The sequence below is a fragment of the Mus musculus genome, chromosome 6, assembly GCF_000001635.26.
Source record: "Mus musculus strain C57BL/6J chromosome 6, GRCm38.p6 C57BL/6J".
Lineage (NCBI taxonomy): Eukaryota > Metazoa > Chordata > Mammalia > Rodentia > Muridae > Mus > Mus musculus.
Genome location: NC_000072.6, coordinates 137,054,017 through 137,070,408, shown reverse-complemented (window position 1 = coordinate 137,070,408; position 16,392 = coordinate 137,054,017). Strand labels below are relative to the sequence as shown.

Below are 16,392 nucleotides of genomic sequence, written 5' to 3'. Positions count from 1 at the left end.
GAAAAAGAAAGAAAGAATGCATACTGGTCACCCTAGAAATGTGGTTTCACTGAAGCATCGCTGAAACTTGGCCTTAGCTCCGAGGATAATAAAACATTTGCCAGATAATACAGCACAGGTGTATTATTGCTTTCATTCTTTATGTTAATCAAATTAAAATATTATCAGAATCTAAATCTAAAAATATATCAATTTCTCCTCCCCCAAAATAACCTATAAGAAAAAAAAAGAAAACCTTGAAAGCCCATCTCTAAAGAGTGCGTAGCTAATTTTTCTGTGTGCTTTGTACGTATTTGAATAGATGTTTTTTAATGCATGCTCCTATTGTTGGAAATAGTCACTCGCGCGCAGCTGTGTGAAAGAACATTGGCACTGTTTAAATCGGTGGCATGGCTTCCTCACAGGCATGCTGCCTACTGGAATGAAGTTATTCTGTTTAGTTGAGAGTGAGAATCCAGCAGTAGTATCCCAGGAGTCAGCAGGAACAGTTTACTACCAACAGCAAACATGATGTCTCAGAGGTAGACAAAAGATGGTCTTTATTTTTGTTGTCTTGGTCTGACACGTATGTATGTGCGTTGACACGTGCATACCGTGGTGTGCTTGTGGATATCAGAGGACAGCTTTTCAAAGCTGTTTCTTTCCTTCCACCATGGCAGCCATGGGTCAGACTCACTCAGGTCTTGAGCCTAACCCATGCTCTGAGCTATCCTGCCAGCCCCAGATATACTTATGGACACTGGAAGTTTTTTTGGAATTGACACATCCAAATTACCCCTGTATCCTATAAAATAGTCACAAGTTTGTTCAGAGGGTGACAGGCCTTTGCTATAAGAAAAGTGACCATGAGAAGAAGCAGATGTGCTATTAAGAATGGTTCCAGTGAGCTGGGCGGTGGTGGCACACGCCTTTAATCCCAGCACTTGGGAGGCAGAGACAGGAGGATTTCTGAGTTCTAGGCCAGCCTGGTCTACAAAGTGAGTTCCAGGACAGCCTGGACTATACAGAGAAATCCTGTCTTGAAAACAAACAAACAAACAAAAGAATGGTTCCAGTGACCACAGCTGAAGGACAAAGTTACATTATGTAAAATTTGTGTATACATATTCAAAACCTTCAAATATTAAAAAAATAAATACCAGATTCTGAATGTCTTTTACACATCGTCCTTATAGCTTCAAAACATATTGCCAGCCCCGGGCATCTTCAAATGGAGCAATTTTATGTTCAGTATATTTGATTTTTGAAAGGCAGTGGAGTGTCTAATACAGTTCAGAAATATTTTTGAAAAATGATTAAATTTTAAATGGTTTTGGAATTGAGAAACACCAGTTACATTTTTTAAGCAGCTCATTTGAATAAGTCATTCCTTACAGATAACACTTTTTATAGATTGGTTCTTAGAGGTAAAGTGTGCATTCTAACTAAAGATGAAGCCTTTTAAATACCCTGGCCAGCTCTGGGACTCACAGGGTCTCACTATGTGGGCCTAGCTGGCCCAGAACTCACAGAGATCCATCTGCCTCTGTCTCCCAAGTGCTGAGATGAAAGACGTGCACCACCATGCAGAGCTAACATGGATTATCTTTAAAAGAGAAAGGTATCTATCTGTACTAATTAGTTCATACATACAAAAAAAATCAACTTAAAAATCAAAGCCTTATTCTCAAGAGAATTTACAGTGGTAGACAAAGGGCTCAGCTGAAACCACAAGTACCCTCCCTGTGGGACGAATGGCAGGGCCAGTGGCCGTGCTACTGGGCACATATTGACTCGAGTTAAGTCTCAACACTCTGAAATTAAGAAAGAATATTGCTATTTTCTCTCTTTAGTCATCCGCAGTGAAGCCACTTATGGCTGTGGTCTGTCTGACAAAGTCCACACTGCAGTGTGCCTCGTGACAGCCCACAACCCACTGGGGGAGAGGCCTGCATCTCTGCTGATCCTAAAAGTGACAACAGACTCAACAGCCTAGTCTTCAACTAGTTAGCTTTGCGCCATCAAGGAGTGCCTGTGAGCAACCCATTCGAGGCATTTCTGTACAAATAAAGATATAATTGATATTTTGAATTAATAAGACACCATTTCTAGCCGGGCGGCGGTGGCCCACACCTTTAATCCCAGCACTTGGGAGGCAGAGGCAGGCGAATTTCTGAGTTCGAGGCCAGCCTGGTCTACAAAGTGAGTTCCAGGACAGCCAGGGCTATACAGAGAAACCCTATCTCGAAAAACCAATAAATGAATAAATAAATAAATAAATAAACAAACAAATAAATAAAAGACACCATTTCTGAGTGACGGTCAGTAGAGTCTCGGAGACCCCATCAAGGGCCTTCAGAGAGTCCCTGAGCTTCTTTCAACTTTTAGTGTTCGTGACAGTCTCCATGAAAAACGTTCTCAAGTTGGACAGCCACTCTCAGGAACTGCAAAAGAGGACGACAGCTCTTTGACATGGTTCCCATCTGTTTTCAGGACAATAGTGTCCACTTTATTAAGCATGCTTTGTTTTTGTTGTAAGACAGGGACTATTTCTTTAGCTCAGGACAGGGTGGATTTTCGTGTGTATCCCAAGGCATCCTCAAACACACTCTCTTCCTGCCACAGCCTCCCCATGCTGGGATCACAGGAGTGGGCCATCATGCATGACATAATCCCATATTTCCAGCTAAAGATGGTCCAGATTGCCCATGACTTAAAATAAGTGCAGATCAATGGAAAGATTATAGGTATTTCTTTGCGACAGGCTCTCTTACTGAACAAACCTGGAAAAAGACAGCCATTAAACCTTGGTGATCTTTCTGTCTCAGGTCTCCCTGAGACACACCCATATCAAAAGAGCTGGTGTGGCCATGCATGTCTGTGTGCTGGGATGAGAACGCAGGACCCCATTCTAGTGCAGCACATTTAGCCAGAGCCACCTCTCCAGCCCTAAAGGTGACTTTTTGGTGAGCTTTTAGAATCCCTACCTTTCGATTTTGCATAGCTACATTTCTGTAACATTGTTAGCTTGTATCTTTTCATCAGCCCAGTGGCGGTCTCTTTTCTTTTAACCTACTTTTGTCAATCCCCACTAAAACTCTAGAGACCTGTGATGTGGCTCGAATTAAAGGCTTTGTTGGAATTTCTGCTTGAGTAATTTCACAGTGTACTGATTGAGCTTTAACCCTGTGACAAGAAGAATAAATCTAAGCTTATTTAAACACCACCCAAGTTTGAGGCCACCATGGGAATCAGAAGTGTATTAAGAGTGAGCTTGTTGTCAAGGAAATACTGTGTGTGGTGAATGTGTATCTCAGAGGACAAGGACTCCAGCAAGACCTCACGTCTGACATGTTGTTCTTTTTCTTCCACAGCGATTGTAGTGAGATTTCTGACCAAACGGTTCATCTGGGAGTACGATCCAACCCTCGGTAGGTCATGCGTTATATCCTCACCTCCTCTTCTTCCAGTATGCTTATGATCCTGGAATAGGACGGTATGTCCATCGCACCCTGGATAAACCTCTTTTTGCACTTTCAGTAACATAATGTTCATGTTATCAGACATAAAACCCTCCTAGAGGACAGCAATGTGCCCCGTCCTAAGCCTCGAGCCTTGCAGGACTTAGTACAGAAATGAAGAAGTTACATCCATCCCAGAAAAAGATGTGGATGGGTCAATAGTGTGCTTGCTCTCCCATCCAATACACGGCTTGGTCCTCCTGGGAGAAAGGCTAACACAGGCAGCATTCAGTGTGGGACAAAAAGGTATGCTGAAAAGATAATCGCTCTAAGATCAAACATGTGTGTGAGGATGTAGGACAAGTGTAAGCAGAGCCCTTATCCTGCTCCTTTAGCTTCCAAAGATTAGACCAAGTGGTGCTTGTGGGTAGAGAAGGCAGAAATAGTGTTTATTCATAAACGTGGGTAGACTATTCCTAGGCCTTTTCGTTCTAATTATTTTTGCTTGTGTGTGTGTGTGTGTGTGTGTGTGTGTGTGTGTGTGTGTGTAGGTCAGAGGACAACTGACCAGAGTCACTTCTCTCCTTCACCATGCAGCCTCAGGGATCAAACTCAGTCCCTCAGGCTTGGCAGAAAGCCCCTTTTGCTCCCTGAGCCATCTTGGCAGCCCCACAGTTTTGACTGTATGCTTCTTGGTACACACTCACTGTACACAGTATCGAGTCTCACATAGGCAACTTCCTGCAGATGTATCACGCACAGGATGGCGCGTTTCCCCGAAAAGGAAGTTCGCCTCTTGCGCTTTGCGTATTTCTGCCATTCCTTCTGCACGTTTATGAACTTCCTTCCCTTCACTCACCCCGGGCTTCAGGTTCTAAAGATGAAGCAGTTATCCGACTCTGATCTGGGGTGAGGAGTGTGCTCTTACTTATGCACAGAGAGGTCAAGGGTTGGATGTCTTCTATTTGCATCCTATTTTTCAAGACAGGACTTCTCACTGAACCCGAGGTTTACCATTTATGCTAGAATGGCTGGCCAGCCCTGGGACCCTACCATCTGGTACTTGCCCATTACCCCACCCGGATTGTGCTGTTAGACCTGGATTTCTGTGTGAGTTCTAGTATGCTTCACCCACTGAGTCATCTCCCCACATAAAGACTCCGCTTTTTAACCTTATAGTCTAGAAAAGAGTTGGAGAATAAGTGACCACAGAGAGCCGCTGACAGGTGCTGACAGGATGCGCGTGGGAAAGGGAGCAAGGGCTCTGTCACCGATTCCTTTAGTGCTCCATTTAGAGTCTATCTGGAACTTATTTCCTTATCTCAATAAGGGGGAGGAATCTAGGGCTCAGGCCATGTTTATGAATCACCCATCGGATTTCCTGTCATTATTTACACTACTCCAATGTTCTCATGGGACTTCTGAAGCCATCTTCAGATACAAGTAATTTTTAGTTAGATGCAATTTAAATATGCAATGGCATCCTCTTTTGTTTATGTAATGACTTATTTCTCTTTATTTTCACCATGGGTGCTATGTCTGTGGTGCTGCACTACCTGGGGACATTTCAGACAAGCACATGAACAGACTCCCCCACACTCCCTCTCCCCACTTTTTTTCTTTTAATCACTCTGACTCCTGTTAACTCCTCCGTTCCTCTGGACAGCTCTGCCTCTACTCCCGTGCCATATGTACTTACGGGATTTTATTTAGCTGTATAAAAGCAATAAACCACAAAGGAGGGGGAAATGAGTATGAGATCTGCCTCTGAAGGGGCTTTTGCTTCTGTTGATTACGGTCATCTCCAGTTGCATCCATTTTCCTGCAAGTGTGGTATCGCTGCTCTTGTGGACAAGTGGTAAAGCATCCCCTTGTGCGTACACAGTTTCTTTGTCTGCATCTCCATTGCAGGACATCTAGCGTGCTTCCGTGACTCAGCCATGGAGCCCGAACCCCTCCGCTCTCCATACCGTGTTGTGATGGATGAAAACAGGCCTCTTCCCGCCTCCGCTCTCTGACAACGCTGTGTTGGCAGCTCTCGGTGGCGCATTTCTCTAGGTCGATTTCAGAGTCTGTGATAGCATGGCATGACTGATTGGAATTGGCTGAAATCATAAATTATTTTGGAAGGCTCAAATCTTTATTATATCCAGTCTTTTAAGCAGGAGTCTGACATATCTCCACTTTAGCAGACCCTCTTCTGTCTTTGCTTTTAAAAAAGACTATTACAAGTGACTTTGCTAGTAAATACATAATTGTAATTTCCCAGATTTGTATCTGGATAGAAACATCACCAGATACCTCTGTGAAGATTCAGGAAAGAAATACAAAATTATATCCCAAGATATTATCACTAGTTACTGAATGAAATGAGACTTCAACGTGATATTTTCTGATTTTGTTTATCTAAATATATACCTTTCTAACACAAACAGGAAAAGAAACTAAAAAGACCCACATGTTGAGTACAATACTTTCCTGGCTTAAGTATAAAAGGAAGAATTAAATTTAATTTCAAATTTCTAAAATTATTTTATAAGCATGCATTATAGAATAATTCTGTCGGTAGGAAAATACAAAATGTACATTATGATTGATAATTTTCTTCCCAGTATATTCTCCGATGTTATGTAAGGACTAAGGAGAAGAGAAACAATTATTTCTTTAGAAAAGATACTTTTAAATATTTTGTTCATCAATTTTTTTTCTGCACACTTACAAGTATGGCAGAACCACGAGTTTGAGGTCATTTATCTGGATGTAAAGTTGAACCTTGCTTTAAAAAGGAGCCATTATTCATTGTCTTCCCCAACTATGTAAATGCTCCCTCGGGTATTTTTCTCATTTGCATATGTTTTATAGTGATGATCTGATACTTTCCGTGATTCATAGGAGTCTGGTTAAAAACTACTTATTCTCCATCCTATCTACAGATCACAACAAAAGATGAAGCTTACCTAAAAAGAGTCATGGCATTTTTAACTCTCTCTGAATGTGTTCTAGTAACTGATGTTACTATTTTTAATGAGTCTTTCGTGAGCCCTTTTCCTTTTGTCTTCCTCATATAGAACAGCAACAGCTATAAATAGGAACGAGTCTATCTGAATGGTTATCTGAATGGTTATCTGTGCAGGCATAATTGCCTAGGAAGCAGGGCACTGCACAGAGTGACCTTGTGCTGTGCCTCTCAGAGAGGACCTGGCTGCTAAGCAACCAGAGCCCTCCTCCATCTTCAAGAGAAACAGGTGCATGACTCACTGGCAGGTGACACTGTCATTAGCTCGCACACTGGGACTGGATCTGTGTGGGTGCGAACGTTGGAAACCTGTTAATTTTCCAGCACACAGCACTCAATTCATAGGATTCAAGAGAAATTAGCATTTCCTGGGCCTAACTTCCTAGTCCCATAGGAAAAGACTGGATCTTCCTGGAACTCGTGGTTACTTTATGAGTTTCAAAACAACCAGCAACCAAGATGGCTACATTGTTTGCAAAGCAGAATGGTGTATTTGTGACGGAGAGAGAGGAAGGGGGCAGGGCTCTTGTCTTCTAGAGTTCTAATTTCCATACCTTCCTCAGAACTTGAGGAAGTGGGTTTCTTGATTTTGGACTTTTGTTGTCGTCTCATCAGAAGCAGGAAATTATGAACACCAACCTACATGTCGACAGAACGGAGTTGTTATTGCTCTGAGGCAATCCTGTAAAGAAAACACTTTTCTCTTTGCCCTAGTTTGGTTTTCTATTGCTGCAATGAACACCATAACCAAAAGCAACCTGATGAGAGGCGTTGATCTGGCTTACATGTCCCAGTTACAGTCCATCCTGAGGGAAGCCATGGCAGGACATCAAGATGAAACTTGAAACAGAAACCTTCCTCATGGGTGGCTCAGCTGTCTTTCTAACACAGCCCAGACCCACTTGCCTAGGGACAATACCTCCAGTGGGCTGGGTCTTCCTCCATCAATTGGCAATCTAGAAAATACCTCACAGATATATCCATAAGCCAACTGATGGAAACAATTCCTAAACTACAATTTATTTCCAGGGACAGCAGGGGCAGAGAGTAAGCGAGGGGAACTGTACCCAGTTCACAAAGAAGGATTTTTTTTTTGGTTGTTTGTTTTTCTTTTTTTAAATCCAAGTGTTTTGAAAGATGAAGTCTCAGAAAATACCACAATCCTTTACACGGAATGATTTTCATTTCCCTGAAATTTCTCTCATCTCACCAGTGGATTCTTTGCCAGAGTTCGGCCCTGGTTTGTTAGAAACACTGAAAATTAGCCCCGAAGCTCGCCAGATCTGGGATGTGGCCCATTTAATCAGGAAGCTGCAACCTTGATGGTGGGAGGTAGATTCTGGCTGTGGACTAAACAGAATCCATAGCTGTCTATTCCCAATCAAGAGCTGAGCCCCTGCCTTCTAGAGTCATGTTACCCTCCAAGAATGTTTTCAGACACGAGAATACAGAGAAAGACTTGCAACGCATAACTGTGTGTGCCTGTGTGTGTGCCTGTGTGTGTGCCTGTGTGTGACGGGTGCATGTCGGAGGCCTGGAGAGAGGAAGAGAGGGAAAGAATGCTTCTTAGTGTCAAGTACTACTGTCCTGGGACAAAGATGTTGTCGCACACTGTTGTTTGGGTGATGAGTTGCTGTCCTGCACAGCAAAGCTGAGCTACGGGTAAGGGAACGAGTCAGGAGACATAGCAAAGCCCTGGGGCTCATTGACTGTGCGTGGTTCATCTTGCCCGTCTTGGAGCTTCTTCTGCTCGGAGAGGCTCAAGCCAAGAGGCAAGATCTCTCCACTGAATGCTGAAGCGGAAGTGCTCAGCCACACCTTAGGGCTAGTTAGTAACGATACTGCAGGAAAACCCGGCAGTAGTCACGTGACGAAGAGGGCCAGAGAAGTGACTCTTCATCTAAGATGACACGACTGGTTTGCAGTTGGGCCAGCAACAGAACTCAACTCAGAGAGCAATTTCCACTCCAGTGTAAAGCCACACTGCTAACTGCTGCTGTTCCTGCTCTGGCCACGTGACCATACTGATGTGTGGAAATGTGCAAAGCAGCTAACTCAGTCCGAGGATTAACCGCATACAAACAGCTCTCGGTGTTCAACCTTGCCAGCGTGTACCAAATGCATGCCTATTTACAGAAATGCCACAGAGTGCACGCTTTTCAAAGGCTTGTTTACATTAGTGGTAGTTATGGGTTAGGGAAGGGTAGAACGTTCCCATGGCTGCAGGTCTCCACTGAGGCTGGAGGCATCTGGTTGATCCAGAGAGGAGGTTGTCAATTGCCTGAAGTAAGGGTTCAGTGCCAAAATGGGGTCTTCTGGAAGGACATTCTCAACCATTCGGCCACCTCCTCTCCAGGTCCCTGAATGCATGCTTCAAGTCATTTTCCTTTATCCACAGGAATCTAAAAGATAATTCTAATATACCTAATTCAATTATGAGACTCATGTTTGTTTTAGAATAGCCCTTTTTTGAGTGCATCTGGCCACAGATCTAATCAAACACACCCACAGTGCTTCAAAGAAAGGACTGAGGCTACCCGTCCTGTTAGTATAAAGAAAATAGAGAGTATGTAAGCAGTCCGAACACATGTGCATCCTTTTGATTTTTTTTTCCTTCTGAGACAAGGTCTCTGAATATCCCCTGCTGTCCTGGTAGTCATTATGGAGACCAGGCTGGCCCCACCATGCCCAGCTTTGCTTTGAATTTTAAAATGAAGAGTAGTATGTATGTGTTTAGTTAGAATCAGCTTACACAAGCTCACCGGTTCATATCCAATATTTTACCTCTTGAGGGAGTATGACTGTTGTCTTGCATGTAGAGAAAATGAGTCCACAATGACAGAAAGACGCATGAGCGAAGTATTCTGAGAACAGTGGGAAGAGAGGAAGTCGGTCCAGTACCCGCTGCTGTGTCTGTAGCAGACATTCCCTCATTTCCTGCATTTGATCCCTTTCATTTCATTAACAAACGGCCAAAGAATCACAGAACTTCATGCAAGTTTCATTCTGTTTTTCACACACACACACACACACACACACCCATTGTGGCCTTTTGCAGCTGAGACCCATAGCTCATTTGTCACGGGAGCCACAGAGAACAATGTCCTTTCCTCTGGGACAAATTTTGGTGCAAAGAGATGGATGAGAGGCTCAGCTTCTGTCTTCAGGCTGCAGGGTGGATGCCAGTCATTTTAAAAGGCACAGAACAGCCCAGAGGGAAGGACCAAAAGGGCGTGGCTGCCTAGTATGTGTGAGGCCAACTGGGCTTCTCCTTGGGCCCAAAGACTCAAGAAGAAGAAAGGGGATCATTGAGGAGACACTTGGACGCAGTAGCTGCTGTGAATGGCGCTTCAGAGCATCGGGTCCCAGAAAGCCACACCCTGTCATTTAGCACAGAGGAGAGCGTGGTGCCGAACGTTCTTCAGATGAGAATCCTCATGTGTGGATCGTGAGTTGCAGCAGAGGGACAAGATGCAAAAACCATTTATTCACGTATGCTGAGTGTAGTCTCACTTTAAAATGACAACTTTTCAGAAGAGGTGTGAGCCGTGCAGGTTGCTGTGGTGACTGGTCACGGTAATAATGTCACCTAGATGGCTAAGTCCTGCCCACTGCAAGCTTCCTTTCTGGCTTTTGTGCCTTGGATAGACAACTGCAAGAAAATAGGGCAGTGGTCTCCAAAGGCTGCAAAGTTCTGGAAGGGAGGAAGAAAGGAAGGAAGGGAGGGAGGGAGGGAGGGAGGGAGGGAGGGAGGGAGGGAGGAAGGAAGGAAGGAAGGAAGGAAGGAAGGAAGGAAGGAAGGAAGGAAGGAAGGAAGGAAGGAAGGAAGGTCAGTTGGTAATTTGTTGGGATGGTTGGTCAGTTGGTCAGTTGAGAAGGTAGAGAGGTGTGCTGAAGAGTGGACAAATATAAGCGCTGGTCCCCAAGAGAGGCAACTCCAGGCTTGTTTGCTTAGATGCTTCAGTGACTGGTACACAGAAATACCCAGTTAGTAATTGTGTTAGATGGCCTGCTGTCTGTCCAGCCTCCTCAAATATCGCACAAGCCTATAGTTTTCTTCATCTTCTGTTTTCTCCTTGTTGCTTTTGTGCCACCTGCTAGCAGGGTTGGCACGTGACCTGCTTCTTGATGCCTCATCTGCGAGTGCCCTCCTTGAATCATTTCTTGTTTGTTCTGGTTTCCCTCTCTTAGAATTGAGTGCTTTGCTCACTGTTTCTAGTCCCCACCCTTTTGTTACGGAAATGTTTGTTAGTTCATCTCACCTTTGGTGTTTGTCTCCACTTCACCCTGAAGGGACACAAGAGAATCATCTAGAATTGCATTGTTGGATTGCTTCTAATACAGGCCCACTGATATGTTTGTGCCACCAACATCCTGACTCCTATATCTCTAATAAAGAAGCCCACCATTAACTGAGCCATGTTCTTTCATGGGAGTGTACTTTGTTTTTCTCTTAATTACCCTCTTTTTTTGGTCATCAATATCTCTAAAATTCACTGTAATGAGTACATTCCTCTTGATCATTTTTCTCTTAAGACTCTTGTCCCCAGAAATTCTTAGATATCACAACCTCAGCTGTCTCCATAGCCCTATAGATTTTATTTTCTCTCCTGAGGCTCATTTCATAAAGAATAAGATTCATAGATCTGTTATCTATATTTCTTATGAAAGTTTCAAACCATACTTTCCTTCTTATGAGCTACTGACATGTTCTGAGGAAATCCCTCAGAACATGTCAGTAGCTCATAAGCTGGTGCCTGTCACCAGCTCAGTCTGTCTCTCTTGGCTCCTTTGTCTGTGTTTAAACTTTCATATACGGCCCCACCAGCTGACTCCGCTTTGATTTCCTGTTCCACTTATATGGTGAGAGTCATATTCATGACTTCCCAGGCATCTTATACCTGCCATCTTCTTATCCCTTCAGGGTTTGGGGACCTCTCCACTGTGGACCCAGCAATGGCAGCTGCAACAGGGCAACTGCTATTGTCTACTTTGACCAGACATCATGATGGAGGGATCTTATTATCCCATCCCACACATCTGCTCAGACCCTTTATATTTTGGGCTACCATTCTTCACCATCTGCCAAATGCAAGCTCAGCCGCCTGCCTCTTACCACCTCAAGTAGTTTCATATCCTGTGCTCAGCCTGTTATAGTCTCGGGGTCTTGGTCAAGTTTGGGATTTGTTGTTGTAGTTGTTGTTTTGTAAGTTTGAGGAAATAAAAGTCAGGAAAAGCTTGAGTGTAGCAGGTAGCAGTGGGAAATCAGCCAGGGAAGAATGGCCATTATTAGAGGTGATGAAACATAGGAAATACAGCAGGAGTAGAGAATGATTGCCTACAAAGCAGAGGTGGGGTTTCCTCCCATCATTTAGGGTTGGTTAGTTTAAACAAGGATAGGATGCCAATTGCCCCACAGCTCTTATGTGAGCATGTCCTGATCCAACCTGTCCCGTCAGACCCATCAGACCCATCAGCCGACTGCAGTGCCCTAGGCTTCTGCCTCAGGTCAGGAGGGAGATGAAGAAGCCAGCCATCTTGGAGAGGAAGAAGCCAGCCATCTTGGAAGTTTACCAGCTTTATCCATCTGTCTAAGTCCCAGCCTCTCCACCCTGACCATGCCCCTCTGGTGCTAAGGATCTTTACACTGTTAAAGTTAGGAAGAGACACAAAAGACTATTATGTCAAAAAAATTACTTATTGGAATATCTAGGTAGAAATATATTTTGCATGGAAAATGCCTCTTTCGTCTTATAATGCAAAAGCCTCATCTAATTTAAATGGAAAAGAGCACTAGGGGTCTGGCCTCACAGAACAAGATACAGCCCGAGGAAAGGATAGAGGAGCAAGCAGGCAGCCTGCTGGAGGTCGGGCTCTCAGAAAGCTCTGTAGAATGAGATGCTGTTCCTTTGTCCATCTATCCTTCCATCCTCTCTTCCCTGGACAGCTCCCTGCCCCGCCCGGCCCCACTCCTCCCCGCATTGCTACAAAGGCAGGAATCCTGTGCCTAATATCTCACTTCAAGGATCAAATTCAATCTCTCATGTCCCTTTCTCATTCTTTTAGAATCAACCTACCGACACCAGGCAACCATAGACGATGAAGTTGTTTCTATGGAGATCCTGGACACCGCTGGCCAGGTGAGTAGGAATTCAGCCAAGTGTTTACTGCATCCAATAGAAAAAGAGATAAGTAAAACAAACACCGCTATTGAAAGGAACCACTAATGTCCTCATGTGCAAGTCGAATCTCTGAGACAGCCTTGGCCTGTGTTCCAGTTCTCTTTGACCACCACTTACAGGCATGTGTGTGTGTGTGTGTGTGTGTGTGTGTGTGTGTGTGTGTTGCATGTCACATTATGTGGAGACGGTCCCTACAATACTTGCCTGCAAATTTCCTTTGACATTAGTCAGATCATGTCTTATAAAAACAGTAGAGATGACCAGGGGAGTGATGGTTATATGGGCCAGGCATTTCCATGGTGCTATAACAATGACTGGTGGCCTTCAAAGGGAGACTTGAGTTAAAGTGTTTCATCAAAGAACTGCTCCTGAAATTAATTATAACTCATCTCTCCCTCCTTCTGCATGGCCTTCACACAGTACTGAGCACGCCAAGAGAGGCAGAAGCCTCTGGAAGACAATTGAACCTAAGGAAACAATACTTTATTCTCTGTCCTCTCCTCTCCTCTCCTCTCCTCTCCTCTCCTCTCCTCTCCTCTCCTCTCCTCTCCTCTTCTTCTTCCTCCTCTTCCTCCTCCTCTTCTTTCTTCTTTTCCTCCTCCTCCTCTTTCTTTTCTTCTTCTTCTTCTTTTTCTCTTTCTTCTTCCCCTCTACCCCTCACACTTCCTGTCTCTCTTCTCACACACAGTGTCTCTTCATCTCACTACTAGTAGCCCAGGCTAGCCTTGAACATGACCTCTTCTTACCTCTGCCTTCTAAGTACAGGGAACTCAGGTGCATCCAGACCCAGCCAGAGACACCTTCAGACTGTGTGTTCTTCTCTCGTGGAGGAGAAGCCACTGCTCTGACAGTCACCGCAGGAGAACTTTCCTTATCACTACTGATCTATAACACAGATTAGAATATTGGAATGGGGGGTGGATGGGTGGGTGCGGGGTCCTAGTCCTCAAGCTTAAACAGTAGATTCTATATAGCTTATTACTTCTTTTTCTGTTCCTAGGGTTATCAATGGTCTATAAACTGAACAAGAAGGTTATTAAGACAAATGGGGGTGAGCTGTACTTACCTTCTAAACTAATGAAGGAAATACGTTCATCCAGGAAGACAGCCAAGATGTTTAATAACAAACGGATATGAAGCGATGCAATTAAGGGATTAGTAGGCAATAACATTGTGCACTTTGGGATGAGGCCCAGGTCTCCTGATTGCAGCTCTTTTCTTTGCCCACAGGAAGACACCATCCAGAGGGAAGGGCACATGCGCTGGGGAGAAGGCTTCGTGTTGGTTTACGACATCACCGATCGAGGGAGCTTCGAAGAAGTGCTGCCGCTGAAGAACATCTTAGATGAAGTCAAAAAACCCAAAAACGTGACTCTCATCTTGGTCGGAAACAAAGCCGACTTGGACCACTCCAGACAAGTGAGCACAGAAGAAGGGGAGAAGCTGGCGACGGAACTGGCGTGTGCGTTTTACGAATGTTCCGCCTGCACGGGAGAAGGGAACATCACGGAGGTGTTCTATGAGCTCTGTCGAGAGGTGCGTCGCAGAAGGATGGTGCAGGGCAAGACAAGGCGCCGCAGCTCCACCACACACGTCAAGCAAGCGATTAACAAGATGCTCACCAAAATCAGTAGTTAGAGGTCTTGCCGAAATGTGCTGGAACGTGGGAAGGCCTTCCTGGCTCTCCTGCTGCCCCTCTAGCCACAGCCAAGATGTCCTTCTCCTTATTCTGAGTTTGGGGGATGTCAGGGTTTCTCGTGGGTCCCTCTCCACTATATGCTGGGAAATTCTCTGAGTATCTTCTGCAGCCCCATGCTGTGACAGTCTCTCCCTTCCCTGCTTGCCGTAGGATCCGTGCAAATGTAGTTTGAAGATGCAACCACCAAAGATGCTGAAGTGGCTGGGTTCGTGGAGGCTAATTGTAGGCATCTCTGCCTTGATTTAACAAGTTGAAGTCTTTTCAAAGGCATTTTAAGATTCTGAATCTTGTGGAAGACTACAAAGGTCACCATAAGGTTTTGTGATGTCTGGTGTGAACTTGAGGAAGGTAGCTGAGCGATTAGAGCCGGGGAACAGAATTCTAGTTCCCATTTGAAGTGAGGATTTTTTTAATTGTTATTATTATTACCTTACTTAAATTATGCCATTTTTCTTTAACATTTTATTTTATTTTTAGATTGAAATGTTATTACTGACTTTGTGATGGAATTGCCCATTTCAATTAAAATTGATTCTCTCAATAATCTACAGCGGTCCTTACATACCCTATTCTATTATTTCCTTAATAACAAAAGAAACAAGACCCGCAATTCACACCGTGCTGTGGCTTTGCTTCCCCAAGCCTTGGTGATAAGAAAAACAAACCCACTAGGAATCTTTGTGCCCACTCCTGACCTCACTGCATGTTAGTAGAGGATTGCAATTAGAGACACCTGGTTTGTATATTACTCTATTAGCACCGTAGTGGGAAGCTAACCCTCTTGAGAAAATTATGGCGCTTAGTTATTTCTCTTTGGAAGCAAAGGCAGAATCCTATGCATTCAGAAAGAGCCAGCCGCTGATTCAGTAAGTTGGCCACATGCCTTGTTAACCTTCTAACCTTTGGGTAAGATTAATTCACATGGGAGAATTCAGAAAAATAATGGGTGAGTAAAATTCACTCTACGTGAACGAGCGTGCACAAAGTAGATGCTTGGCTGGCAAAAGGATTATGTAACTGCCAAGAGTTTATGATCCTTCTCTTCATTTCCTGCCCCATATCCTGAGATTTGGCCACTTTATTTTAGAATAAAATATATATCTTTTATGATGTATTTATATGTATACATATAAGTATGTATAAAATTTGTAAGCAGCGAAGATTTTAATTCACCAATGTATTTGAACAATCTGGTGTAACTGACTTCGTTTTATGTGATTATAATAAAAAATATAATTTTCAAATTCTGTTGGAATTCTTTTGTGAATAGTTTGTGAGCTTCGGGGAGGCATGGGAAGCAATTGGATTGCAGAAAGGAAGGCCAAGGAGCTTGGTTTGGAAAGAAATAGCTCCTGCTAATAATAGTAGATGCCGCTTTTAGAATACTCAGGCTCTTTATTCCTTTTCTCCACTAATTGTTACAATTATTCTAAGACAGTAGTGCTGAGATCACTGTGTAGAAGTAAAATTGACCCAAGTGGGAAAGGAAGTGATGTCACCAAGTCTACATGGTGGGTTAGAGGGTAGAGCCAGAACTTTAACTGAGAGTCAGAGTCGAACTTTGCAGCCCACACGACCAACTTGCTAGACAGCTTCTAGCCTGGATTTCAGGGGTAAAGGCAGAGGATGAGCCAGACAGCTCTTAGCTTGGATTGCAGGGGTGAAGTCACAGGATGAGCCAGACAGCTCTTAGCCTGGATTGCAGGGATGAAGATACAAGATGAAGTGGTTAAGAAAAAACTTGCCTTCTTTATTCCCTTGTTAATTCATCCCCTGTAAATATGTCTAAATATGCTGAATATGCAATTTTATATAGCCCATTTGACGATTTAAGAAATTCATTAGAACAGTCTAGGAGAGGGTGGAAATCTTCTAAGTTGTAGAAACAGCATGGAATGAAAATATGAAGACCTGAAAGGTGGTGATGAATGCAGAACCCTGGAGGAGATCCAAGGGCCACGTGTATCATTTCTAGAGGAAGAAGGGTGTGGGGAAGTTGAAGGAAAGAATTCAAGGTGCACAGGGGGCAGAAAGCAAGCCAAAAGTCACAAACTC

At 43.9% G+C, this 16,392-nt stretch overlaps 1 protein-coding gene across 3 annotated transcripts in view; it reads left to right on the top strand.

Annotated features, from left to right (window-relative positions):
* Positions 1 to 15,584, top strand: part of Rerg (RAS-like, estrogen-regulated, growth-inhibitor) — a 115,672-nt gene extending 100,088 nt beyond the window's left edge. For 2 of the 3 annotated variants that reach the window (NM_181988.2, NM_001164212.1), the window contains exons 3-5: positions 3,354 to 3,410; positions 12,523 to 12,596; positions 13,869 to 15,584. In NM_181988.2, coding sequence (NP_871788.1) covers positions 3,354 to 3,410; positions 12,523 to 12,596; positions 13,869 to 14,276 — 539 coding nt within the window. In that variant the 3' untranslated portion in view covers positions 14,277 to 15,584. The remainder of the gene's footprint in view (positions 1 to 3,353; positions 3,411 to 12,522; positions 12,597 to 13,868) is intronic. The other variant, NM_001164214.1, reaches the window with a different exon arrangement.
* Positions 15,585 to 16,392: the final 808 nt, after the last annotated feature.